Source organism: Alligator mississippiensis, chromosome 4 (genome assembly GCF_030867095.1).
Source record: "Alligator mississippiensis isolate rAllMis1 chromosome 4, rAllMis1, whole genome shotgun sequence".
Taxonomy (NCBI): Eukaryota; Metazoa; Chordata; order Crocodylia; family Alligatoridae; genus Alligator; species Alligator mississippiensis.
The window spans coordinates 169,988,923-170,016,258 of NC_081827.1; the positions used below are offsets into that span (position 1 = coordinate 169,988,923).

At 52.5% G+C, this 27,336-nt stretch overlaps 1 protein-coding gene across 1 annotated transcript in view; it reads left to right on the forward strand.

The window, feature by feature from the left end:
• The first annotated feature begins 442 nt into the window (after window positions 1–442).
• The window catches only part of LOC109284561 (alpha-2-macroglobulin-like protein 1), a 33,760-nt gene continuing 6,866 nt past the window's right edge, over window positions 443–27,336 (forward strand). The window contains exons 1-25 of the mRNA XM_059727061.1: window positions 443–664; window positions 2,253–2,442; window positions 4,148–4,310; window positions 4,826–4,878; window positions 6,953–6,973; window positions 7,783–7,936; window positions 8,604–8,688; window positions 8,842–8,959; window positions 9,980–10,094; window positions 11,306–11,415; window positions 11,593–11,757; window positions 12,531–12,761; window positions 14,011–14,074; window positions 14,222–14,367; window positions 15,059–15,208; window positions 15,753–16,088; window positions 19,043–19,157; window positions 19,723–19,888; window positions 20,897–21,122; window positions 21,370–21,496; window positions 21,659–21,780; window positions 22,242–22,293; window positions 23,708–23,782; window positions 24,810–24,986; window positions 25,326–25,407. Coding sequence (XP_059583044.1) covers window positions 594–664; window positions 2,253–2,442; window positions 4,148–4,310; window positions 4,826–4,878; window positions 6,953–6,973; window positions 7,783–7,936; window positions 8,604–8,688; window positions 8,842–8,959; window positions 9,980–10,094; window positions 11,306–11,415; window positions 11,593–11,757; window positions 12,531–12,761; window positions 14,011–14,074; window positions 14,222–14,367; window positions 15,059–15,208; window positions 15,753–16,088; window positions 19,043–19,157; window positions 19,723–19,888; window positions 20,897–21,122; window positions 21,370–21,496; window positions 21,659–21,780; window positions 22,242–22,293; window positions 23,708–23,782; window positions 24,810–24,986; window positions 25,326–25,407 — 3,314 coding nt within the window. The 5' untranslated portion in view covers window positions 443–593. The remainder of the gene's footprint in view (window positions 665–2,252; window positions 2,443–4,147; window positions 4,311–4,825; window positions 4,879–6,952; window positions 6,974–7,782; window positions 7,937–8,603; window positions 8,689–8,841; window positions 8,960–9,979; window positions 10,095–11,305; window positions 11,416–11,592; window positions 11,758–12,530; window positions 12,762–14,010; window positions 14,075–14,221; window positions 14,368–15,058; window positions 15,209–15,752; window positions 16,089–19,042; window positions 19,158–19,722; window positions 19,889–20,896; window positions 21,123–21,369; window positions 21,497–21,658; window positions 21,781–22,241; window positions 22,294–23,707; window positions 23,783–24,809; window positions 24,987–25,325; window positions 25,408–27,336) is intronic.

The window sequence follows — 27,336 nt, forward strand, 5'->3', positions numbered from 1 at the left end:
AGTTTGACTCTATTACAAGCCATTGGAAACAGGAGCCTCATGAACAACACAGGGCACTGTGGTGTTGCTCTTGGCTCTGTGTTAGCAGAATAACTGCTGCCAAACTTCACCCACTCCCTTTCCCTCGTTCCATCCTACTGCATCACTGCTGAAAAACAAAAGGGTCTGCTGCACCCTCTGCCAGATATAATTCATGTAATAGACCTCACGCACTCACCTGACTATTTCTGACCACCATTATGATCGAATCACAGAGAATTAGGGCTGGAAGGGATCTCCAGAGATCACCTAGTCCAACCCCCTGCCTGAGGCAGGATGATACCTATTCAAACCATCCTACACAAATTCGGCTGGTTGGAGCCTTGAAACCAGTAATGGTGGGGGTTGTGTGGGTAAATATTGTCTTAGCTGTGTCCACCACCCCCAGCAAGAGACCTGACACAGCCTTTATTTACCTTCAGGCTTAAAGGCAAAGCTCCTGATGCAGAGACTATATCAGACCAGAGCAGACTGTTGTCTTCTCAGATAAAGGGAAGAAGAAAGATCCAGCAAGGGTGAGGTGTGCATCCACCTCCCAGCCTGCACCCCCAAGAATGGGAACCCCAGCCACCTTGGCCTGCCTGCTCCTTCTCCTGCATCTCACAGCTGGGATCTCTTCAAAGACGTAAGCCCTGTCCATGTCTGCCTGTCTGTCTGTCTGTTCACATGGTGGTGGTTGGAGGAATATGTGGAAGCAGTACAGACGGCCCAGGGGTGGCTGCTCAGGAGTCAGTAACACCCTGTCCCGAGAACGCAGTCCCTGCTGCTGAACCATCTTAAGCTCCTGATCTCTCCTAGAAGCAGAGGCAAAGGTATAAAGGCAACAGTCTGGGATTTAGGAGACTTGGGTTCAACTCCCATCTTCTACTCCCAGCTCCCTGGTTGACCCTGAGTAAGTCACAAGCCAGCCCTGAACCTGTTCTCCTTCCTAGAGCTGGCCAGTCTGTTTAGGCTGTGAGCTCCTTGGGACAGTATGTCTGATGTGTATACAGCACCTAACAGAGTGGGGGCTGCTTTAGATTGGTACCTCCAAGCAGTACTGTACTAAAAATAAGCACTATGTAGACCAGCTCTGTTAGAAGAGGCTTATCTTTGCAAAGTCAAGGGCTCACAGTGCTGCACTGCTGGTGTGAAGGGTCCCTAGATTATATTTGCACATGGGACCAAAGGATGCTTGTGTGAGCAACCTCAAATGGGACTTGTCAGTGTTTGACCTTACTGTCACAATCTTCATGGATAATTTCCCAAGTTAAAAACCAAACAGAAGTTCCAGTGCTTGCAACAATACTAACCCTTACTCCCCCTGCCCTCACCAGCAGGCTTGGTACTTGTGATTGGTTGTGCTCATTGTGTTTGAAGAAAAATAGAGAAAGTACATTACTATAATACTGACATTACAAGATCCAGGATTACAGGATGACATTATACAGTTAAAATGGCTCAGGGTTCTGAGCCCTTACTTTGTCCCATGGCAGTGACTAACATTAAATATCTTTATCACTTTTCCCCACCAGATAAAGAAAAAGGAGAGACATCTCAGGAGTTTCAAATGTAGAGAATTCAGTCTGGCTTTCATTCTTACATTCCTTTTTCCATTTCCCTTTAGCTGCACAGAATCTCCTAGTGAAATCACCCTGTCTGACATGCTTCTCCTCCATAGTACATATAGTGAGGGCTGCTCCTTCTGAGAAGAAGAGAAGGTTTTTAAAGTGGAACCAAGCTCCTTGTCCTACTTCCTTTATGGCAAACATGCACACAAGGGAGAAAAGAAAGAAGAGAAACAGTAGAAAATGCAGTGGTGCCAGGTGCCCTGCTGGTGCTCACTTGCCTTCTTGCTTCTGGAGAGGCAGAGCGCTGTACCGTCATGGCCTGGCAAACTGGTATCAGTATTGGGGAGGGGGGCACCTGGTACCTCTGCTGCGTAGAACCCAGGCATTCAAGAGAGCTAGAAAATACCCAGCCTCTTCCCTCTGCACTGCACAGTGGCTCTCTGCTCACTTTTCAGCTACCAGCTGGTCTCTTCCAGCATCCTAAGTAAGCAAAAGGGTTGAGTGCTAGATGCAGTGGGGTAGGAGGGGTGGAGGAAAGGAGATCTTCCACAGCCTAATGCTCTGTGACTGGCTCAGGGTGAGCCTCAGCAATGTTGTACAACATCTTCACCAGCAGGAGGTGGGCCCCAAGCCGAGAAAATGTTGTACTTTCCTCTCTCCCAGGTATTATGTGGTGGTGATACCAACTGAGCTCTACCACCCACACAAGGGGATGATGTGGGTCCATCTGGCCAACTTCAATGAAACCGTCCTGGTGACTCTCCAACTGGAAAGACAGAGCCCATCCAGCAACATCAGCCTGCTAGAGAAGAAGGTCAAGGAGCCCAATCTGACGGAGAGTGTGTCCTTCTTGGTAAGTCACAGCCCCAGGGCTGTACAGCCCAGGCTATGGACTGGGAAAAGCTCTAGAGTGCTTCCCCCTGGATCTCCAGCTTTGCCCCAGACTCAGCCTAGGGGACTGGAGGGCTCAGGAATTGGGAAGGAACAGTGTTAGGAATGAGGCATCCAGCCAAAATCTCTCGTCGCCCAGCAGAGCAATTCCCAATGGCCTGTGGAGCCAATAGCAGCTCTGTGACAAGTTTCCCATTAGGGCTGTGCGAAGCTTCAGGTGGTGATTCGATTTGGAGGAAATTCAACCCCATTCGGTGGCTGACTCTCCAAATCTGAATCGAATCAGGGGACCAATTTAAAGATCCAAATCAATTCAAAGCTCTCCGAATCTTCGGCAAAAGTTTGGAGAGCTTTGATGATTTGGGCAGTCCTCGGTGGTCCTTGCTGCAGCCACTCGGAGTTGGGAAGTACTAGGGGCAGAGGAGTAGAGAGCAGCCCATGCGGGGACCCCTGCCAGCCCCCAACCCAGCCTGCTCACCCAGACCCACACCTACTCCCCCAACTCCCACATGCCTGTCCCCACCAACCCCACCTCGGTACTTTAAAACAAAGTCCTGGTGCTCACCGGGTGCTGCTGGGCAGGGGGCTATCCCTACTGCCGGACACTACATGGGGGGCTCTGCACAAGCCACCTCAACCCCCTGCCTACTCCCCAGCCTCCACATGGCTGCCCCACCTGCCAGGGCTCTGGCCCTTTAATAAAAAAAAAAGCGAAGAAAAGCCCTGGGACACTGCTCCTGCTGCAGTCTCGGGGTGTAGAGCCCCCACGTGGCGCAGAGCCCCCACATGGCACGGGGCAGCAGCGGTCGCCCCCACTGGCAGGACCGGTGAATCCCGGGGTTTCTTCAGGTCTTTTTTTTCTTAAAGGGCTGGAGCTGGCCTATGTGGGGCACCCATGAGGGGCTGGGGCAGCCAGGGGGGTGATTTAGGAGCTCGTGCAGAACCCCCCACACAGTATGGGGCATCGGGGATTGCCCCCTAACCCAGCAGCACCTGCTGAGCCGGGGATTTTTTTCCCCCAGATGCTGGGAGCTGTGGTGAGCAGGTGGCCATTGTGAGGATGGGCCCGGCCTGGCTGATTTGGAGATTTGGTGGAATGGATTCAGGACAGTGATTCGAATCACCAAATCAAACCACTGACCCCCGAATCGGCTGAATCCGAAGCGAATACTAGCCGCTTCAAACAAGCCTACTGGCCCCTCCCTGGCTCCAGACCCAGCTCGGTCATTTAATGGGAACAATTCCCTGCAGCTCAGGAATATGAGGTTGCCCAGAGCCCAGCATCCCTGGTCCCTGGGAGTAGCTACAGTGGCATCTCCACACTCAAGGACACAAGTGCTCTGGGGCTGGGTTGCTGCCCCATTCAGACAGGCCACATCCGGTGTCCAGTCCCACACCCTGGAATCAGGGCCATGCTCCACATTGCAGGTCAGGCTGAAGCCAGCAACTCCCCGTGTTATCCCATGCTGTAGGCCACGCTTTTGCCATCATCTCCCTGCTAGCTCTCATTAGAGCTGCTGACTCTGACCTCTCCAGAGTCCTGCATGCCTTGTAACCTGTGGCTTAGCAAGGGCTAGCACAGGGACCCTCAGGCACCCCTGCCAGCCCCTCCTGTGCAAACCAGGCTGCATCACAACCATGCCATGGCTGTGTTTCCCTATGGGCAGGTGCCAGCCCCAACCACCAGCGGGGAGGAAGTTGCCCACCTGCACATCTCAATTGAAGGAGATTCCCTGAAGTTCTCAGAGCGGAAGAAAGTGCTCCTGAAAGCACTGGAGCCTGGGACCTTTGTACAGACAGACAAACCCATCTACAAGCCTGGACAGACAGGTGAGCAGGCAGGAGCTGCTGGGGAGAGCTCGTGGGTTCTGTGCCCTGCAGATGGGCTCCTTGGCTCCGTGGGCTGGTTCCTCTGGGAGGACCAGAGTGGGATAGAGGGGCTCTCACTTCTTCCCCAGTACCTCAACATAACCCCAATAGGAGAGGGGCCCAGTGTTTTCTCCCCTGACACCCCGTGGTACCTGCACGAACTGAAGTGCAGAGTTCAGCTCAGTCCTTAGTGATGGGAGAGGCCTGGCAGGGGGTTGTGATCAGTCTCGTCTCCGGCATCCTCAGGAGGGAAACCAAGGCTGGCTGGGCCCCAGAGACTAAGCTCCACTTTCCCCCAGGACAGGGCCATGTTGTTTTTGCAGAGGACAGCGCGGGGAAGCCTGTACCACTCTCCCCCAGGCAGTGCCCACTCTCACAAGAAGAGAGACCATTCATGCCTGTCCCCAACCCCACTGGAAATTCAGTCAGACAAATAAATCTAGGCCTGACCTGTGTCTGCATTTCCTCTTTTCCAGTGAACTTCCGGATCGTCAGTTTGGATAAAGACTTTGTTCCCAGTAACAAGAAGGTGAGAACCAGGGCCGTGCAGTGGTGGAGGGGATCATAAGGTCAGAGGAGAGGATAAAGAGGGTTAGGAGACCAGAATGTCACTAGGGTCACGCTGGATTCCAGCCCCTGTCCAATTGCAGCCTCTTCTGGGTGTATCTCTCCCAGTCTCACAAGAAGGTGATGTCCTAGATATGGGTTGTAGACAAGTAGGGACAGATTATCGAACGAGTTGCCACTTTCTAGCAGGACCCAGAATATTGTCCAGGGGAAGTGGCTTGGACATGTCACCATAAATTTAATGTCACAGGCAGAAGCAGAAGTGTTTAACCCCATGTGACTTTAACACTGTCACTTCCTTTATTTCCATCTGGGGGTTTTGGGCTTTAGGAAGCAAGCATTTTCTTACATGAGTTGCTCTTCTCTATGTATAAGCCCTTCCTGAGGTCAGCATTTAAAGGAAAATATAGGATGCAGATCAACGCTGAGTTTCATACCTGCATGTAAAGAACCCAGATAGCATCTTTTTGCTTACCTCCTTTTCCTCTTCTTCTGCTCCTCCTTAGGAGCATCTGCATGAGACATTTACTGTGCAGTGGACTAATTAGCTGCATAGTAAATGTCTGGGCATCTTACTATGCACCCCAATTAGGCTGGAGAAACTAATTTTACTCCAGCCTAAAAAACTCCACAGTAGCTCATGTGTAGATGCTGTGCCACCTGTGTGGGACATGAGGGTGCTTCAGTGCAGGGGCTGCCTCCTGACCAGTCCTGCACCAAAGTACCCTTGTGCCCCAGCCAGCCCCTCCACAGCACGTTGAGTCGGAGAAGCAGCCCTGGGCTGGCAGGATGACCCCCCCACGTCCCCTGCCACCTGGGGCTGCTCTGTCCTGGCTCAGTGTGCTGCAATCCCAGCCACATGTGCAGATGCGCACCCAGGAGCAATAAACTCCAAGGCAATAACCCTTGGAGTTTATTGCTGTGTATTAGTACACACTTGTAGATGCACCCCCTGAGAAAGTCTGTCCTCAGTGAGCCTGCATGATTCCTGCCCCTGTGTGCCAGGTATTAAATGTTAACCTCCATGTTAGGGTTTGCATTGTCTTTGACAAGGTGTTCTTTGCCTGGCTGAATACCCTCATTCAACTCCAGAGGGCCCATCTACAGAGACGCAGCTCATACTCTTACTTCCCACCCAGTTCATGCTGGAAGTTCCCCATTCAACCCCACCATATAATGTATGGCAGTGGGGGGGAGGACAAGGTGGGGGAACAACAAGGTGGGGGAACTGAGTCATGTACCTGAGTCTCAGAAATAATACAAGATCATCCCACATTCTTCTTTAAGACCCAACTCAGTGGGATACCTTGGCCACTGCGGGCTCCAAGCAGTTGTTTCTTTCAGTTTGGATGGTCATTGAAATTAAAAGTTTGGGAAATTCCCAAACACAACATGGCTAACTTGCAAGTAAGGCAGCAGGGAAAGCCAACACCTCAACACCGCCACCTCGACATCATGCAAGACCAGAGCCTTCTTGTGAACAGATATGGTCTTAGCAAATCGAAAACATGTAGCTAATGTCATTTGGATAGCGCAACCAGGACTGCAATTCCTTTATGTCCAAATCTGACAAAAAGCAAACAGGCAAGTCCAGAAGTTCATGGTGAAAATTGTGTAAATATCCTTAACTAACCCTGTGCCAACCCTCTCAAGCCAAACACCTGGAACAAACGCCCCTTGTGTCTTCACCATGGGATTGCAGCATGGGATGAGTGCCGTACTGAGACGGGCCGTGTTTGTTCTGTGCTTCCTTCCTGTTAAGCCGCAAGGAGTGCAGCTGCATGAGGGTGGTGCTGGGCACTCACCATCCAGCTGTGCTCCATGAGGGCGAGACATCCAGCTTTGCTGTGCCAGCTCTGACTTGCCTGCCATCTTGCCTTCATGTCACTGCTCTCTCAGTCACCCTCACTGCTTGCCACGGTTCCTCCCCCATTTTCTTGTAAACACCCAAGCCCGATGAGGTCCCAGGCAGACCCCTGGGCAGCTAGCAGTTCCCCTTCCTCTAACGAGCTGTCTTATGTCTGTTTGTTTTGCAGGTGCCCCTGGTGACCCTGCAGGTCAGTCTGTCCCTCTCCAGCCTGGCTCTCTGGAAAGCAGCAAGGGGGTGTTCAGTCTTGGGAGCTTAGAGTATCTGGGCTCTCACCACAGCATCCCGCCAAGCCAGCCCCTCTGCCCTATTCAGGGAAGGGTAAAGGGTCCCAGAACAGCGGGCACATCTGGAATGAGCTTCATGGGTTGTTAATCTGTACAGTCTGGGGATTTATCTGATTTGGATGCAGGCGGGTTTGGCCCTGCTTGCGCCCCTACCTGGGCCACTCATCCTGAGCATTTCCAGCCCTTGTACTCCAGGTCAGCCACCACCTTGAGCAGGCCAGTGTTGCAAGCAGCAGGATGGGGGACTTGGGTGAGCAGCGTGGAGAATGGCATGGACGAGGGTAGGAGGATCCCTGATAGTGCCAAGAGAGGGGAGACAGGAAGATTGGGAAAGTTTCATGGGCAGAGGGGGACAGTGAACACTACCCACAAAGACCTCAATTGGAGCTGGAAAATCCTCCAGGGTCCTAGTCCATCTCCAGGGTCAGGGCAGGAACATCTGCTCCATTTTGTTTCTTCAGCTTTCTCGAGGCTAGAGATGGGTCTTCCCTAGCTAGCCTGGGTTAACTATTCCCAACCTAAGCAATGGTGCTGTCTGGGCAGGGCGGGCACTTGCTGAGGTTTGATTCTCTTCAGGGTAAACAGAGAAGGCCTTGAGTGTCTTGAGTGGTGGACCCAGGCACTAGCCCCGGTACTAGGCTCACTTTGAGGGGAAACCCCAGAGCCTTTCTGTGGGTGAGAGTGGCTAACTCAAGTGTATCTGCATGTTCAGGATCCCAATGGGAACCGGATCGCTCAGTGGCGAGATGTGGCCCCCCAGCAGGGCATCGTGGACCTGTCCCTCCCTCTGTCTGCAGAGCCGGCCTTGGGGACGTACTCCATCGATGTGGAGGGCACTAAGCACTCCTTCAGCGTGGAGGAATACGGTGAGCAGGGGGACCCAGCACAGTAACAGAGGCTGTGTCTCTGGTGGAGGAGCAGCAGTACAGTCCGTAAAACTGTTGGTGGGCCATTTATCTGTGTCCCTTCAGAGGGTCTCTGGGAGCCTGATCCCAGAATTCCCCAGAGCCACCCACCACCGCCCCACAAATATCATCCCAACAGCACCGCATCCTGGCTGCGGGGGATCCAGCCTCCCAGTCCATTCAGCTTCTGTCAACACCCTCATCCTCTGGACCTGTGGGCCAGGGTCAGACGTGGCCCCCAGCTGCCTCCAACTCCAGGCTCCTCCTTGGGCCCCAGAGGCACTGCTTCCCTGCCCCCAAAACATCTCACACTCTTACAAGGCTCTAGAAACCAGCTTGCAGTGAGCTCATCACCTGCCTGCTCGGCAAGCCGCAAGGCACAGAGTAGCCAGTTCTGATCAAGGGCAGCCTGGCTGGGAGCAGTGGGCAAAGCAGGCAGATTTCCCAATGCGGGGGCCAATGTGGTATCAGTGCTACTGGGGCCCAGGGAGAACTGGTAAGAGTGGGCAAAGATTAAGGTAGACCCAGGAAGAAATGGTGAGAAGCTCCAATGCCACAGGCCTGGCACTGAAGCTCCTATGCTGGGAGCGGTGACCCCTGTATCAGTGGCTCCTTTTCTGCCCCACAGTGCTGCCCAAGTTTGAAGTGACCCTTGAGTTGCCCCCTGTGGTGACAGTGCTGAAGGAGACGTTAGAAGTGCGAGTGTGTGGCCAGTAAGTACAAAAGCAGCCACATCAGGGAGGTTCAAGGTAGGGAGTGGGTGTCTGCCCGGGCCCAACACCCCTGCAATACCACTCACCCCAGAAAGGCAGAGTGGGCAAGCATCACTCTTCCTCTCTTGTTGACCTCTTAACTCTACTACGCAGATACACCTACGGGAAGCCCGTTCAGGGGACAGTCCAGATCAGCCTGTGTCAAAAAGCCTGGCGTTTCCGATTTAGTCGTAATGAAGCCCAACAATTGTGCATGGAGTTTACTGGCCAGGTGAGTGCAACTGGGGAGGAGAGAAACGCCTGTGGGATATTTCTGCTTGGCTGAACTGAAGGGGCATTGTGACTTGCATTGATGACAATGCTATTGACGCATATCAGGGCCATCCAACTTCTTCAGCCCTGAACACCAGATCCAAACCATGGGCTCCTCATGAACCACCTCCAGGGGGGAGCTGGTGGCTTGTCAGAGCACTGCTGTAGCCACTACATTAGCATGGCTCTGGAACCCAGGGAGTGAACATGAACGATGGTCCTCCCTGCTTTTTACCCCAGCACTGATTCAAGTCACCAGTAGGCACTGACAACCCAAAGTTGGGGGTGGGCAAGGGGAGACGAGGGTGAGCATCAGCAGCACTCACTTCCTGGATTCCCCAGCTCTGGTAATATAGTGGCTCTGACAGCCATGCCACCACCCCCATGGGCTAAATTATAAGCCTTTGCAGACAGCTTGTGACCCACAGGCTGCCCTTTGGACAACCCTGACATAAATTATTCTGCGATCCATCTGCCTCCCATCATTTATAAACCCTCTGCAGACTAAGGTCCTCATTTAGCCACTGATTTGAATCTTGAGTGGCCCACACCCGGGAACCCCTAGAGTTCATCATGTACAATGGTGGGGGATGATCCAGAAGCTGTTTAACAGGGAACAGCAGTACAGTGCTGAGGAGAGGGAGATGGAAATGTAGGTTCCCACTGAAAGTGTCAGGACAAACAAGGACACAGACTGGAATTGGCTGGGGCTGCCCCCATGCTGAGGGTGAAGTGCGCCACGAGATGTCACAGAACCACATGGCCAGGTTTTCTGTCTCACCAAAGAGACTGCAGCTCCAGCACCATGCTGGGATGTTGGTAGCAGGGCTAACCTCCAGAGGGGAACATCTCCTACCCCTGTTTTCAGCAGCCAGGGTTTCTTGTCGCCTCTCCAAGCAGTGCCAGGCAGAATCCAATTTGATGTGTCAAGCTGTGACCAGTGGGACCTGGCTAAGGCATTGGTAATTCTCTCCTCTAGACCGAGAAGAATGGATGCTTTTCCAAGAAAGTGTCAATGTCTCATTTTAACCTGACTTCCTCTGGATACAGAACGAACCTCCAGGCCACAGCCTCACTAACGGAGGAAGGGACAGGTACGATCAAATACATACTCTGTGGAACATCTACATAGAGATACATGTGTGCATGTACTGACACACACCCAAGTATGTGCATGCTCTTGAGCATTCTTCAACACATGCCTGCATACACACACTTATACTCACATGTGCTCACGGCCTCATGTACAGGCACACCCAGCATACAGCATGTAGCAGCGAGGTAGAACTGTCTCTTGCACGCATGAAAGTATAACTTCTAGCTCAGAGACAGGGTTTCTGCGAGGGCCCATCGTGTTGAAAAACATGCCCAAATGATGTTAGGCTCCTCAGCAGCTTCCCTGCTTCAGGCAGCTGCTGCTTCCAGCCAGGATTTGAAAGGGATTTGCCTGCCCAGGGGATAGTCAGGCCCAGGTGCCATCCTCTGGTTTGTTCCACCCAGTAATGGGGTACTACAACGGGATGCTTGCCCCGTCAGACATGAGCTATGGTCCACGATTGCTATTTTTACTACTACCGCCAAGCAGCTCCATCATTACACTGAAACTAAACTGACCATGGACATCTCAGCTTCTAGTTACAATAATGTTCACCAGAGGTTCAACATTTCTGGGTTTGGCTTTGCTCTCAGAGCCTCAAGCAAGGAACCCATCCCTGTGTCCTTGCTCCTGAGAGACTGCCTCCATTCAGGTGGCAGTGGCATCCTACACTGTAGCTGCAGCTGCTTCATAAGGCCCCAAAGTAAATGTACATTTCATCCATGAGACCTCTGGCTTCTAAAGGGGTCAGATAAGTGTTGGGCCAAAAATGTTAGCCATCAGGTGCTGGCTTCAGGGAGCAAGTGGCCAAATGGTGGAACAGAGCAATGCAGAGCGGTAGGGAAATTGAACATCTGACACTGCCTTCTTCAGGAAACGGGGCACCAGGGGCTGAGAGAGCTGGAGGGTGAGGGCTAGGGCTGTTCAGTGAAGAGGACTCAGTGAAGAGGCACTGCAGCCCCATGACAAGGCGCTCTGCTGGGATATGTCAAATGGCCCCTTGGGATTATATCCCAGGGAAAGGGCTTTAGTTTCCAGTCTCCAGATTCCCAGGGAAAATGCTTCTCTGCCCACATTTAGACCTCTCCAACTCTTTCCCAAATGGAGCCCTCCAATCCAGAGCTAGAGATAGGAACCGAGCTTCTGGGAGAGAAATCTGGGACACAGCCTTCACCCAGCTCTGACTCCCAGCCCCTCCTTTACCACCAGGGGTAGAGCGCAATGTGACCAAGAGCTGCTGGATCGTCTCTGACATTGTCTCGGTGACCTTTGAGAAAGCTGATGCTTCGTACAAGCCTGGAATCCCCTTTGTTGGCAAGGTAATGGGGTCATCAGCACCCCTCACTGCTCACCCCAAAATATCCTGCCATTATACTTCTATGCCCTCACATCATAGCCTCTTAGTCCCCCTGCAGCAACTCCTACTCCTCCAGTCTTGCCCTTCCTCCATGAATGCACCCTGGAGTCATACATCTCCCTTTTCCCTTCTGGCTCAGCTGCTCCTGAAGGTGACAGACAGCTCTTCAGTGAAGAATGAGAAGCTTCATCTCTTTGTTACCCATGGGGGAGGGACAGAGAACAAGACATTTGTGACAGATGAATCTGGGAGAGCCTCCTTTGAGCTGGACTCGTCCAGCTGGACTGGGACAGTTACTCTAAGGGTAAGAGATGGGCATCCCAGGGAACCTGTCCTCCATTATCTCAATCCCCTATTGGGCTACCCCAGCTGGCAAGTAAACCACTAGCTGGCTCAGTGGCAAAGCCCAGGAGGTTCTTTGTATCAAAGAAGAGCCCTTGTGAGAGGGGAAATCCATGAGCTGCAGCAGGCACGACAGAAGTGCAGGATTAGAAACGAAGGCTTCTAAAATAAACCATTGCTCAGGTCATGGACTCAAACAAGAGGGTGGCCCTTTGTAGAGCAGGACAAGAGAATCAGGAAGGGGAGGGGGTCCTGTCCCACTAGGCAGTATAGGGAGCACCTGGTGTCAATCCTGCGTTATCATATATTATAGACCCTGCACCCCTGCCTGGGAGTCAGGGATGCTCAGGGATGGCAGGATATTTTCTGCAGGACTCACATCATGGGGACAGGGAATAGACCACCCCAGGGGTCATCACTGCAGAACTGACCGTAGGCAGGCAGAGGCTGCACCATCCTCTGGCATCAACCAGCTACAACTGGAGACAAGAGCCTGAGCTGAGTGCCTGCCTGCTCTGAGGCAGTATGATAGATCATCTGGGTCATGGGCACCCAGCTGCTGAGGGGCAGCTGCCCCATTCTAGCTGCTGGGACTGCCCTTGTCCCTCTCATGGACACAGGGTCGAGGGATTAAGAGTGAGCTCAGCCTGCATCCTCCAAGCCTGTGGCACTCATTGAATATGTCACATGCTTAGCTGATTCCTGAAATCCTCAATTGTTTCTGTATTCCCCCAGGGGCAGTTCAAAGAGGTGGATCACAGTTATGTGCGTGGGAGAGTCTCTCCCCAATACAGAGATGCCTACCATTCCCTGGAGCCCTTCTACTCAGAGAGCAAGAGTTTCCTGAAGATCCATGCACAGGGAGAGGTGCTTCCCTGTGATCAGACCCAACAGCTTCAAGTGGAGTACATCATTGCCAGGAAGGCCCTGGGAGCTGAGACCAAGAGCCTGGATTTCTACTTCCTGGTGAGCCCCATCCTGGGCTTGTCTCATGCTTTTCCTTACCGCAGCACAGATTCCCAAGCCTCTGTTCATCAGCCAGTGAGACCTGGAGCCTGACGCCCTCAGTGCTTGGCAATTTGATAGGCTTACTACGAAGCATAATGGCGGTGTTCTCACTATAGAGCAAAGCTGCATTTGTTGTACTTGGTTGCATCAGTCTGTGCATTTGCCAACATCCTCATGCTAAAACTACAGGTTGGCATCCTTGGGTTACTTATTGCAGGGCCTTCCTGTGGTCTGTTCCCTGCAAGATCTTTTGCTTAACCTAAATTGCAGATTCTGCTACTCATTTGACAAGACACTTCTTGTCAACACAGTGGCAGACAGGGATCTTGGAGTCATTGTTGACTCCAGGATGAACAGAGCCGCCAATGCGAGGAAGTGGTCAGTAAGGCTAACCGCACCTTGTCGTGCATTTACAGATGCGTGACAAGCAGGCTCAGGGAGATGATCCTTCCCCCATATGAGGTTTTGCTCAGGCCGCAGTTGGAGTACTGAGTCCAGTTCTGGGCACTGCACTTCAAGAGGGTTTTGGCTAGCATTGAGAGGGTCCAGAGGAGGGCCACTCGCATGGTCAGGGGCAGCGGGTCAGGCCCTATGAAGAAAGGCTAAAGGGTCTGAATCTACTCAGCCTCCACAAGAGAAGGCTGAGAGGGGATCTGGTGGCCGTTTACAAACTCACCAGGGGGGACCAGCGGGAATTGGGTGAGGCTCTGTTTCACCATGCACCATGCAGGTTACTAGGAATAACGGCTATAAATTGTTAGCGAGCAGGTTCAGACTGGACATCATGAGACATTACTTTACAGTTAGGGCTGCCAAGCTCTGGAATGGGCTCCCAAGGGAGGTGGTACTCTCTCCTACCTTGGGGGTCTTCAAGAGGAGGCTGGACAGATATTTGGCTGGGGTGATATAACACTTGTTCCTGCCTGGTAACTGGTATGGGGCCCTTTGCCTTAGCTACACTCCTGCAGGCTTGACCAACCACTGGGAATGGTTGAGGTGGCAACAGTGGGATTCAGGGCCTTCTTCTGCAATGGGACACCTGTTTTACTCCCGCCTCAGCCTGCTGGTGCCCAAATGTCCTCCCCCATCATCTGTGCTTTGCCCAATGGGTAGAGAAGCTGCATCCTGCCCTGGATCTGGCCCTCCCCACATCATGCCATTTGTCAGGCCTTCCATGTAGGAGGAGTGACTCCTATCTCCTCCACAGGTTGTGGCCAAGGGAGCCATCATAAGGAGCCTGTGGAAAGGACTAGACTTTGGAGAGGGGGCTGGTAAGTGCTAAGGGATGGGTGTGTGCAGCAAGGGCCCTGCACCCAAGGCACTGGGGGGGGGCTGTGGGATTAATAATTTATTTGCAGGAGGGAGCTCTGCAGTCTGTGCCAGGGCCTCACTTCTCCCATGTGTCTCCATTGGCCCAGAGCTGAAGGGCTCCTTCTCCACTGAGCTGCCTGTTGGGGCTGAGCTGGCACCCTCTGCCAAGGTGCTGGGTTATACAGTGCTGCCCAGTGGAGAGATGGTTGCCGATAGCACTGAGCTTCACATGACCAAGTGCTTCCTGAACAAGGTGAGCACAGGGCTTGGGCTAGAGCAGCCTTCGGGGGAAGCCAAGGAATTGCCCCCTGCTCTGACTGAGAACCCGGCAGAGGTTTATCACTGGTGCCTCAGCCCCTCCTTGCCCCGCCTTGTGCCAGCCCAATGCCCCTGCACCTCCCTCTGCTCCTCCTGCACCGCAGAGTGTCTGTCAATAACTGCAGCTTTGTGAGCCATCCTATGATGATGCTAAATAGACCTGAGCAGTCTCATCCCCTTCTTTGCCCCGCACTGTCTCCCAAAGACCCAGTCAATTCGCTAGAGACATCTGGAGTCAGCGGGACTCTCAGTGTCTGCAGATATCACATCTGCCCTCATGGGACTGTCTCCTCATGCATTTGAGTGATGTCTCTCCTCTCGGCTCTCACCTGATGCACCTGTCCCTGCGCCCTTCTTCTGCCCTCCCCTCACACCCTGTGGTGTCTGCTGTGGTAGCTTCCTGAAGGAAATGCCAAATGCACATATCTTGTCCTCTCCCCTACCCCAGCACTGATTCCCAAGCCCCCAGCCCACCAGCCAGTGAGATGTGGAGCCTGCGGCCCCGAGTGCCATAAGCTTGCCTCCATGTCTGCCCTTGCCTGGCACTGCCTCCTCCCTCCCTGGGCATGGGCAGGGCATCCTCTGTCCCTCTCAGTCCCCACCTCATACCCTCATGCCCTCCTCAGGTGAAGCTGGCGTTCTCGCAGGACAGGGCCCTGCCAGGCTCCGAGCTCCACCTCCAGGTACAGGCCTCCCCTGGCTCCCTGTGCGCTGTCCGGGCCGTGGATCAGAGTGTGCTGCTCATGAAGCCCGAGGCTGAGCTCAGTGTTGACACGGTAAGTCCAACCCAGCTGGCGAGGAGCACTGTGGCAGAAGGCCTCCTTCTGCTGTACCATGGCAAGGATAGGGAATGGCAGAGCCCAGCACTAATACCTGCCATCCGGGGCATGATGGCTCTGCCCACAGCAGGTTCAGCCTCATGACTCTTGTGAGAAAGGACACAAGACTCAGTGAATAAGGGATAGAGCCACAGTGTTTCCCTGCTGGGGTCCCTGGGGTCAGCCCCTGTGGTAACTGCAAACCATTTCCTGAGAAAGCCTCAGCTGCCTGTATGCATTGCCCACCCACCTCTACACACCCACCGCTTCCAGTGCATTCATAAAGGATAAATCCCAGTCCTCAGATGAGAGCTGGTCGTGTGGGACAGGGAGGACAGGCCATGAGGATGCCCATGCAGGGAATGGAGTTGGCTGCTTAATTCTGGTGCGGATGTGCCTGCAGTCACAGGGGAGGTTTCCCGGGTCGTGTATAGAAAGAAGGGTTGGAGAGGGGTGTCTGTGCCTTGGGCTTTTGCCTGACTTGGTCCGTGTTTGCTTTTAGGTCTATAACTTGCTTCCACGTTTCCCCAAAGGAAGCTATCCCTACAAGGCTCAAGATCCTGACACACACTGTCCAGGACCATTTTGGCGGCCATCCATGAGAGTTCCCATAGGTTCGGCTTTTGGCCGTCGTGACAACCTGAGACAACCTAGTAAAAGAGCAGTTAACCCTGAGAATTGTCTAGTACGTCCATTTCCTCCTCCTGAAAGTGACATGTCTGAACCTATGATATTACTGCCACTGTCACGGCCATGGCCACCGCGAAGGCGACCACCACCATTTGGGTATCAACTTCCTTCTCTCCAGAGCCATTCTGACACCTACAGCTTGTTTCAGGTATGGGGCACACCTAGCCATGGGCAGATGCAGGATTCTGAGAAAGGGGGGATGCAAGCGATGTGGTGCATTGTCCCACAGCACGATGTAGATTTTTCTCAAAATATAAAAGAACTCAAAGTTTTGCTAATATGCCAGAGGCTGTGTTAGTCAGTCTGTGATCCCAGCAAAAGCACCTGAGTCTATAGGAGACTGCCAGCTCCAGGGTGGGGCAGGCATCTGGTGCCAGGGTAGCACAGCTGTTACCCCCCAACCTGGTCATGGACTGAACTGCCTCCTGCAACCCCACTCAAGTCCCTCAGGCACTCCACCCAATGCCCCTCACTGCTTTCCCTGCATTGTCCCTGCCATCTCTGCCCCCTGTTATCCCACGTATCCCCATTCTCAGCCCCACCCCATCCTGCCCCGACCCCATCAGATTCCACCATCCCCCTGACTGTCACAGCCCCCGTGAACCTGCTGCACCCTACACAGGCTCCTCCCCATCATGTCCCAGGCCCCTGACCCCTTACCATCCCCCTCACACCCTGCTGAGCCCTCCCCTGCCCTTCTGTGCATTCAAACCAGACTGGAACTCAGCAAAACCCTTGGGCCCCCTTACCCTTCTTATTCCCAACTCTTTTCACAGCTCATTTCACCCCCATTCACTCCAACACCCACCTGGGCCCCAAAACAACTGTCCCATCTGCCCCTCAAACCACTCCATCCCCATAATGCCCCAGCTCCTCTTCACCCCACACCCCTGTACCCCATAAGCCCCCTCTTCCCAAAAGCCCCTTGGTGCCCACAATCCCCCCATCCAGTCCCTCATGGCCCCTCAGAGCCCCTTCCCCTCAAAGCCCCTCCTAAGCAGTCTCACCCCCACCCCTCACCATAGGGTTGGTAATACCTATGGAGGGAAGAGCTTAGCAGAAATCAAGTAGATAATAATGAGCTATGGAGTTAATTGATTCTCTTTATTCCACCTGAAAAGAAATGCAGCTGTGCTTGCCTGGCAGTTTGTTTTAAATTCTAAGTGGAGCACAAATTAGACATGGGGGTGAAATGGCACCCACAACTTCCCCCTAGATCTTCCCCTGTGCCTTTTTTAGAGCTTCGCTGACTCCCATATGCTGAAAGCTGCTGGCATCCCAGGGGCAACATCCCACCAACTAGGGGCTGGCCTGCTCTATGAATCATTCTCGGTGGATGCTCCTAGTGAAATCCCCCTGGGATTCACTGCACCAGCCTTCTGACATACTCAGAGAGGGCTGTAATCAGGGACAGACTCTGTGGGAAACCCACAGAGCATTAACCCTCAAACCTCACCATAGCCCACTCCTGGGTAGATATATATTATAGCAAAGGCTGGTAGCAATGATTACAATTAAGGTGGCCTGACACTTCCTGTTAGAAGACTTCTCAGTGTCTTATAAAGCTGTCAGACTAAAGCTGGGCTTAGATTGCCTGTGCCAGATTTCTGCCATGGGCTGCATCTCTTTGGAAAGTTTTGGTTGAAACAGTTCAGCATTTTCTCAGAAGATTGGGGGGAAATAAATTGTATGTCCAATGCAAAAGTATGCTTCTAGTTGTGTAAGTAATAAGCAGTACAGCAGACAGGTGAAATACAGTGGTGATGTCAGCTAGGAGTCTGTGAGGTGTCCCTTGCACCGCTGGAAAATTCAACCTAAGCGTGGCTGAATTACAGATCTCCAAAAATCACAGTCTGTTCATGCTTGCAGGGGGGTTTCAGCTGTCCTGTGATCCTGCATGCTCCATACTCCCTCTCCTCTTGCTGTGACTTTTCTCCTAAGCTTCTCCAGCTAAGCCTTGGGTTATTCAGGGTAGCTACACCTAGTGGTGTGAGGGTAGCTGGACTGCAATTCCAATCAGGACAGCACAACACAGCACAAGGGCACGGTCTCTGAGCATGCGCACAAAAAAGCAACTTGGAGTGAGTTAACAAGAGGTGGCAACTCGTTTCAGGGTAGACAATATTCACAGTAACTGTTTATGTCCTCTCTCTGTTCCTCAGGTAAGTGAAAGCTAAACTGCAGTAGCCTGACCATGTTGCATGAAAGGGGAAACAAGCACAGTTCAGATTCCGTTTACAGCAGGGTAAGAGTAGGGGAAATAAGCAGTGACCGTGAAATAGCTTCTCTATACCAATTCTATGACTCTTTTTGAACTTGTATGTTTGATTGTCCACACATCACTCTTCACATCTACTTTCTGTAGTATGTTCCCTCTGAATCCTTCCCACTGGCTGTTCACCTCCATCAGGCAGTCACAGCTGTGTTGTGGGGATGGTGTGTGCCCCTCTTCAGTCCTGTTTTCCAGAGGCTAAAATGCAGATGTAATCGTCATTCTAGAAGGGCAAGAGGGACCCCTGGGGAAATGTAATGTGAGGTACTGGGCATTTCTTACACAAAGTGAATGACTCACTATAGGTCACAAGGCAGGTTGACAGCAGAGGATGAGAGAGAGCCCCTGCTTCTTGACCTCCAGGCATGGGACCCAAGCACTGAGCCACACTGCCACTGCTAAGACATAGCTGGGAGCAAAAGGGTACAATTATTAGAGGACAGATCAGCTGATTAAGAAACCAATATGTGATCTATAAGACTGGAACCAGCTCCTGGATCTTGCAGACCTCACTTGTGTCTTTCAAAACTAAAAGCAAAATGCTGGGCAGAAGCACTGTATGGATCAACCCCAACCAGGAGAACATGGTGAAGAGATGACCTGATGGGTCTTTCCTATATCTGTCCTCTGAGGTCCCATCTATAAAATATTGATCTACAATTGCAAAGTCCTACATGTTCCCTGGTAACCAGGATAGGGCTGATCCCCTGCTAACTGTCATGTTATGTTATGGGATCATTTATCATTCCAGGGCGCAGTCACAAAGACCGTGCCACTGCAGCTTAAGTAGTGTTGCTGGGACTGATGCTTTTCCTTCTCTCTTGTTCCAGAATGCAGCTTTGAAAGTTTGCACGAACACCAACATCAGGATGCCCTGCTTGACTGAAGAACGTATGCCTATCTATTACTCCCGCACAGACCTGACAAGTCCCCGATACGGTGAAGGTCAGTGGGGACAGGAACTGGGCCCTGCCTTTTTCTCTCCTTTTAAATTCACCCTCTGGCCCCTGAAGGAAATAAGACAAGGGCTCCTGGATCAGGCCCCGAACCTGGGCTGTAATCCTGGTTCTGATGCTGCCAATCACAGTTAGAGCATGAGAAAGGCAGAGCTCTTGCTGTTCCTCTTCCGTAAGTGGAAGAAAAGGCTTCTGATCATTCACATACTTCATGGAGCCAACTGTCCTTATAAACCAGGGGTTTAGAGGTTGGCTGCTGTGGTCCCCCTGCTTTACCTGTGGTAATTTAGGCTGTTATGTCTGGTTTTGCGTTAGGACTGGTAGCTCTGCTAAGAGGTTAGATAATGGACATGTATAGGTTTGGGTAGGGATGATGCTGCCTCAAGCAAGGGCTTGATCTAGATGAGCTCTCAAGGTCTTTTCCAGCCCTACTTCTCTGTGATTCTGTGACTTGATTTTGCACAGGTTTTGTTCCACCCAGAAGCTGTTACCCATGGCACTAAGCCTGGTAAGCAGTGATACGGGATCCCCAATGTCCTTTCTGCATTATCTAGGGTTGAACCCAGATATGCCGCTTCTAAGGGTGGCAGGAATAGCTCCTGGGCCTTCCCTGGACAATGCCATGCCAGAGCCTATCCATGCATCATCCAACATCCATGAAGAACCAGCACTGCGGGCGTACTTCCCAGAGACATGGCTGTGGGATCTGGTCCCTGTGAGGTGAGTGCAGACTTACAGCAGACCTGCCTAGCAGAACTGATCTCCATTATGCTCCAGCTGCAAACACAGAACAGAGGGAAGGTTGGCTGTAGTGCTGACTCCTCCTCCCCAGGATAGAAGGGATGGGAGGGAGATAGGTGGAATGGAGTCGTAGCTGCCCCAATCACCCAGCTGATATAGTAGTGCCAGATTGGGCTGCTGCATTGGTTCAGGCAGTGATATGCAGATCCCCAGCACTCCTGGTGCCCTCTTCACTCCCTTCTTCCATGGCAATACCATATTGGTGCCCCCTCTAAGCCAGCACCAAGGGCAGGTGTGCTGCATACCCCATTCAAGCACGCTATTGCAATAAAGAGGAGCCCAACACAGGGGAGGGAAAATAAAAAGGCAGTAGGGACATGGGATCACTCTCTGGGCAGCTGTTCCCAATCTCAGGACCAAGAGAGAGGGAAAGGCATTAGGAAACCCAGGGATGGTATATGCGATGGGTCCAGGTATATGAGATGGGTCCAGAGTGGGATCTCTTGGGAGGGTTCTCTCCAGCAAAGGGAGAGCCCTAGAGCCTCAGGGGCAGATCCAGCATTTTCTGACCTCAGTGCATTAGGAAGAAATGAAGAAAAGATCCCACTGACAACTCTGCCTAGTCCAAAGGTCTGGGTATGGGCACCAGGGAAAGGGAGGGTCAGACAGGGTCTTCTTTAATGGCCGTGTCCAGCAGGGAATGTCCACCTCTGTGTTCACTTATCTGTTGGTGCCTGCACTGTCCAGTGAAGGGGCAGGCTCACAACCCCTCAGCTGCCTGTCACCAAGTGTGCCCTGACCAGCGATTTCACTGGCAGGAACCTAATACCCAGTCATAAGAACTCACTCTGGACACCTGTTTCTACGTGCTCAGCTCCTCCAGTTAAGGGAGCAGAAACAGTACCATCCTGGCTCAGGGCTGGGATGGCAATCAAAGGAAACCTGGGCTATGTCTATCTGACATTACTCTGTGTCCGCACTATCCAGCGAGGAGGGCTCCAACAATGTCCCAGTCACCGTCCCTGACAGCATCACAGAGTGGAAGGCCGGGATGTTCTGCACGGCAGATGTTGGCTTTGGACTCTCCTCCACGGCCACCTTGACAGCCTTCAAGCCATTCTTTGTGGAGCTGGCCTTGCCATATTCTGTGATCCGTGGAGAGGCCTTCACCCTAAAGGCCACTGTCTTCAACTACCTGCTGCAATGCATCAAGGTGAGCAGAGTTACAATAACATGCTAAGGCCATGGGGTCCCATGCCTTGGATCTGGTGCCTATGAGCAGTAGTGCCAGTGGTGCCAAACGTAACCCAGCAGCCACAGGAGATGGGACCCAGGGGCCCACTGGTGTCAGCACCTGGCAATGAGCTGAGCCTGAGCCCCAAGGTGCTACGTCCTGTCTGGAGCTGCTGAGTGAGCATGTCCAAGAAACCCTAAGAGAAGTCTCATGTTGGGTCCCATAGGTGCAGGTGACACTGGTGGAGTCTACGCAGTTCCAGGCACAGGCTGGCGAGGAGAGCGCTTACACCAGCTGCCTCTGTGCAGAAGAGGGGAAAACCTTCCAGTGGGAGGTGACAGCCACCAGCTTTGGTAAGGGGTCTGGCTGTGCCCCAAGTCAGCGGGGGGACAGCCAGAGCTGGGGGAGAGGAAAGCTGCCCCTGAATGGAAACTCCTCCCACACAACTCAGCCTTTCACACAGTCTACCCTCCACTTGTCCTTTCCTTCCTCACTTCACCCTTCCTTCTCTGCAGGGGAAGTGAACTTCACTGTCAGCACCGAGGCCCTGCACACCCAGGAGCTGTGTGGCAATGAGGTGGTTATAGCGCCTGCCCAGGGGAGAGTGGACACTGTGATAAAGCCCCTGCTTGTCCAGGTCAGTTTGGCCAGGGTCCATCTCTCAATCGGACAACACAGAGAGGGGGTGGTATATCTCAGTCTTCCTTCTTAGCAGATACAGACCAAGTTGCCATTGTGATATTTTTCGTCTTGCCACAGAAAACAAATCCTTGCCATAAATTTGTCCATCTGCCTGCCCAGTCAAGTGCTGCCTTGTCACATTGACATATGGGAGCTCACAGCAGGGTTAGGCGTTAGCCGCAGTGGGCGTGCGATGTGATGTGACCACTGGGCTCCAAACAGTCTGTTTAGGAAGTGGTGGGAGCCCTAGGCCTGAGGTGCTGATATCTAGATGGCCCCAGCCCAGCGCAGCCTGGCAGGCAGATTGTGCCCAGCGGAAGCTGAGGCTGCGACACCTACAGAGGTCCAAGGGCCAGCCAGGCTCCGGTATGGGCAGTGCCTTCTCCTGACCTTCTGTCTGATGCTGCTTCCCCACAGCCGGGCGGGATCCTGGAGGAGAAGGCGCACAGCTCCCTGCTCTGCCAGGAAGGTAGGATTCCCGCATCCCACCCTGGTAGGGGAGGGGCCAGCACATAGCTCTGCTATTTCTCTGCTGTGCTCCGTCTGATATCTCCATTGCAGAGAGCCCAGATCATGGGACACCAGGCTGGGTCAGCGCGCAGGCCTAGGACCCTACCCATACCCAGCTACTCAGTGGAAAATGCATCCTGTAGAGGGCATCAGTGGCACCCTTTGCAGTTGGCTTAAGGCTTGAGCACATCCAGCTGTGGCTCCTAGTCTGGTTATGACTGTGTGGGGACAGATCCACATCCCTTCTTGCTTGCCCCCATGTCCATGGTTCACTGTCTGTCTCAGAGGCCAGAAAGGGCCAACTACCTGAAGGGAAGTTCGAAGGACAATGGAGCTAGACTGTTCTCAGTGGTGGTGGAAGAAGGAGCAACTGTCTCAAGTTACAGCAAGGGAAGTTTAGATTAGATATTAGGGAAATAAAACCCTCACTAGAAGGGTAGTCAAACACTGGGCCAGGTTACCCAGAGAGGTGGTGGAATCTGCATCTTTGGAAGTTTTTAAGACCCGGCTAGATAACGCTTTGTCTCGGAAGATCACTGTTGACTCCAGGAAGAACATGAGTCGCCAATGTGATGAAGCAGTTGGCAGAGCCAATCGCACCTTGTCGTGCATCTGTAGGTGCTTCACAAACAGGTCCAGGGAAGTGATTCTCCCCCTCTATGCGGCACTGGTCAGACCACATCTGGAGTACTGTGCCCGGTTCTGGACGCTGCTGTTCAAGCGGGAAGCGGACAATCTGGCGAGGGTCCAAAGGAGAGCCACTCGCCTGATTAGAGGCCTGCAGGGAAGGCCCTAGGAGGGAAGGCTTAGGGACCTTAACCTCTTCAGCCTCTCCAAGAGAAGGCTGAGAGGGACCTTGTGGCAGCGTACAAATTAAAAAGGGGAGAGCAACATGAAGTAGGCGACCATCTGTTCACCAGGGCATCCCCTGGAATGACAAGGAACAATGGCCATAAGTTACTAGAGAGAAGGTTTAGGCTGGACATTAGGAGAAAGTTCTTCACAGTCAGGGTTGCCAGAATTTGGAATTGGCTCCCAAAGGAGGTGGTGCTCATCCCATCCTTGGGGGTCTTCAAGAAGATACTGGACAGGCACCTGGCTGGGATCACATGACCCCAGGGTTGGGGACTCTTTTCTTGCCTGCCAGGGGCAGGGGGTTGGACTAGATGGCCCACTGAGGTCCCTTCTGACTCTATGAATCTAGTTGGGGCTGGTCCTACTTTGAGGAGGGGGTGGACTAGATGACTTCCTGAGGTCCCTTCCAACCCTAACTTTCTCTGCTTCTATGATCCTACAAATGTAGGGCTCCGGATGTTTGGAAGGGGCAGTTTCCCAGCAGGACTCAGCTTTGTCTCTTTCCCCATTTTACACAGTGTCAGAGAACGTCTCCCTGGCGATTCCTGGGAACATAGTGGCAGGCTCTGAGCGAGCCCACGTGACTGTCCTGGGTAAGGATCCCCAGCCTGTCCCTGCCAGGGCAGGACCTATCCCTGCAGCCTCCTCTCCAGCACATTTTCCTGTCTCCACCACTGAGACTCACAGTCTTCCCCTATTGTCCATGTCACCAACCCCTGTATCTCAGCAGCAGAGAGCCTCTCTTGACATTCAGCCTGTGTACTCCCATGATCAGTTCTTCTCCATCCTGGATATAACCCCAAGCTCCAGCCCCATACCAGTGACCCCTGCAGTGTTTGTCAAGACCATGAAGCTTTATTGCAACCCGCTGAGTTTCTCTCCTGGCCCTGCCTCCAGCCCCAGCTCAAGCCCCAGCCCTTCTATGGACTCATTTCAATTTCCCTGCATCTTTCTGGGAACCAGGTACCCAGGATGCCAGGTGCAGCTGCCTCCAAGCCCTTTAGGAAAGGTCTGCTGCCTTTCTGCTGTGCCATGCGCTAACAACATCCTATTAGTTTGTCTCCCATAATGCCATGTTAGCAAACTGCTCTAGAGCACAACTGAAGGGAATAATCCTGGGTCAGGGTCTGGGAAAGGATCCGGGGAGCTCAGAAACCTTTCCCAGCATGTCTCCAATTCCATGGGGCAGGGAGGCCAGAGAGGTGCCTGGGACTCACTCAGCTGCATCATGTCCCGGTGTAGCCGTGTGCCCAGATAAAAGGACCTGGCTGTCAGGAAAGGAATAAGAGAAAAATCTTACCTCTCCCCTACTGCAGTGTCAAGATCCCTGTGGGAGATAATGTCACAACTCCCCACAGGTCTTCTTAAGTCCTTCTCAGACTTGGTATATACTGCTTTCTGGGCCAACATGAGGACCTCAAGTTGGGCAGCGGTGCCACATGGTACTGCCAGGGTGTCAAATGCTTGTTCAGTCCATGTCACATAGCTGCCATACTCGTGAAGCAAAAACTGAACAGGGAACACTGAGCCCCTCAGGCCCCATGGCTCACAGGATCATGACGTTCTAGCAGGAATTGTGCGGGCTGGTAATGTTCTGCTCCCCTCACTCCCTTGTGCCAGGTGACATGATGGGCGCAGCTCTGCAAAACATCGACCGCCTGCTGGCCATGCCACATGGCTGCGGAGAGCAAAACATGGTTCGGTTTGCTCCCAACATCTACATCCAGCAGTACCTGGAGAAGAGCGGCCAGCTAACCCCAGAGATCAGAGACAAGGCCCAGGGCTTCCTGAAGAGTGGTGAGTGTCCTCCCAGTTTCTCCCGCAAGGCATGGCCCAGGCAGCAAGATCACTTGCGGACCCCAGGATCTCGGATGGGGAGGTGGGGCCTTGCCTCTCCAGGGAGGCCTGATTATGGTCTTTCCCAAGCTTGGAGGCATCACCTGCTTCTGGGGTCCTGGATCCAGCTTAGGCTTAATTCCCTTCCCATGGGCCAGCTGCACCCAGGATCCCATCTGAGTCTCAGCCCCAGGGCCAGGCAGGGGCCAGCAGTCCATCAGGGATCAGATCAGGGTAGATTCTAGCCCTGGGCAGTGGTGGATGGATGCTGAATGTGCTGTTTGCCTCCCCTCCATGCAGGGTACCAGCGTGAGCTGAAATACAAGCATGATGATGGCTCTTATAGCGCTTTTGGGAAGAGCGATGCCACAGGCAACACCTGGTGAGATACTGCCAGACACGTACCGAGAAATATTGGTACCTTGGATATTGTAGGGCCCTTCTTGAATCGAGAAACTGATTTCCTTCCATGACAAAGAGAAGGTCATTATGGACGGGGGAGAGCAGTTGATGAGGAGTTGATACCTCAATTTAAGCTTGGCTCTTGAGTCTTCCATTACATTCTTATTAGCGATAAGGAAATACAGCCTACAAGAAAGTTCTGTAAGGCATCCACCTTAATGTGGATCATTGTACTCAGAGTACTCATTAGTGACTCCATATTTGACTGAGGAGGTATTGAGTGGGGTTTCCCAGAGGTCTCTTCTGTGTCCAAGTCTGTCTAATACCTTCAGTAATGACTTGGAAGATGGAAGCAGAGTGGAGTTGCAGACACTTTGGAAGAGAGGATTAGGACAGAATTACCTTGATCAACTGGACAAATGGTCCACTATTAATTGAATGAAATTCAACAAGCACAGGTGCAAAGTCCTGCACTTAAGATAGAAAAATCACATGTTCAATACAAGGTGGGGAATGTGTGGCTAGGCTGCTGTACTGCAGGAAAAGACCCAGGGTTATACTGGATTACAACCTGAATATGAGTTAACAGTGTTCTCTTGCAAAAAAAAAAAAGCTGAGTGGTATTAACAGGAGTGTTACTTTCAAGTCAAGGGAAGTGACTCTTCTCCAGCTTTGAAGACTGTATTTCAGGAAGGGTGGCCAAATTAGAGAGAGTTCGGCACAAAGCAACAAAAATGATCAGAGGCCTAAGAAACATGACGTATGAGGAGCAGTTGGAAGAACTAGGATTCTTTTGTCTGGAGAAGAGAAGTCTGAGGCAGGATTTGGTAACAGTCTTCAAACACTGGAAGGGTAGTAATAAAAAGAACGATGATAGACTATTCTCAGCGGCCATAGGAGGCAGAATAGGGAATAATGGTCTTCAATTGCAAAAGGGAAATTTAATTTGGAGATTAGGAAGAACTCTCTGAGGATGGTTAAGCCCTGGAACGGAATACTTAGAGAGGTGGTGGAATATCCATCCCTGGAAGTTTTTGAGAAGGTTAGCCAGGATGGTTATCTAGGATAGTCAGGGATGATCCTCCCTTGAGCAGGGGTTTGAGCTAGATACCCTCCTGAGCTACCTTCCAACCCTTTTATTCTTTAATTCTGTGACACCCAGGCTGGTGGGCATTTGGATTTGGCCTGTTGCTCAGGCAGAGGATATATGGTTTCAGTCCTCACTAGGCCTGTGCAAGTCGGCAGCAATCTGATCCGATCCAGCTTCAGATCCAGTCGCTTCAGATGGCAGTGATCTGATCTGGAGCTCCAGACCGGGTTTTTACCTCAATCCGGCCGAAGCAGCTCCGAAGCTTTGGAACCACCTCGGAGATCTGGCCATAGGGTATAATGGGGAATCAATTAAATATCTATAACTTTGTTGTTTTTTGTCCGATTTGTATGAAATGTGCAGGGATGGTAGCCTCTGCTGAGAGCGTGAACCCTGCCAAGTTTCAAGATCAGTACAGGGGTTTGGGGAACTGTACCCCAAATTCTTGAAAGCAAAACTCCTGTCACATCTACGTGTTACACCACAGGGGGGTCAAAACTGCAGGGGTGGTGGCCCCTGCTCAGGCCATAAAGCCTGCAAAGTTTCAAGAAGATCGGTGCAGGGGTTTGGGAGGAACTGCCCCTCAAGCTGCAGACAAGCAAAACTCATGCCAAGGGTGACACTGTGTGTGTTAAGGCGCAGCGGGGTGACACCTGCAGGGATGGTGGCCCCTGCTGCGGCCACGAAGCCTGCCAGCCATTGAGGAGAGGCTTTGTGGCCTCAGTAAGAGCTACCATCCCTCCACTTTTGACCCCCGTGTTGTAACGCCTAGACGTGGCATGAGTTTTCCTTTCAAGAATTTGGAGTGCAGTTCCCCCC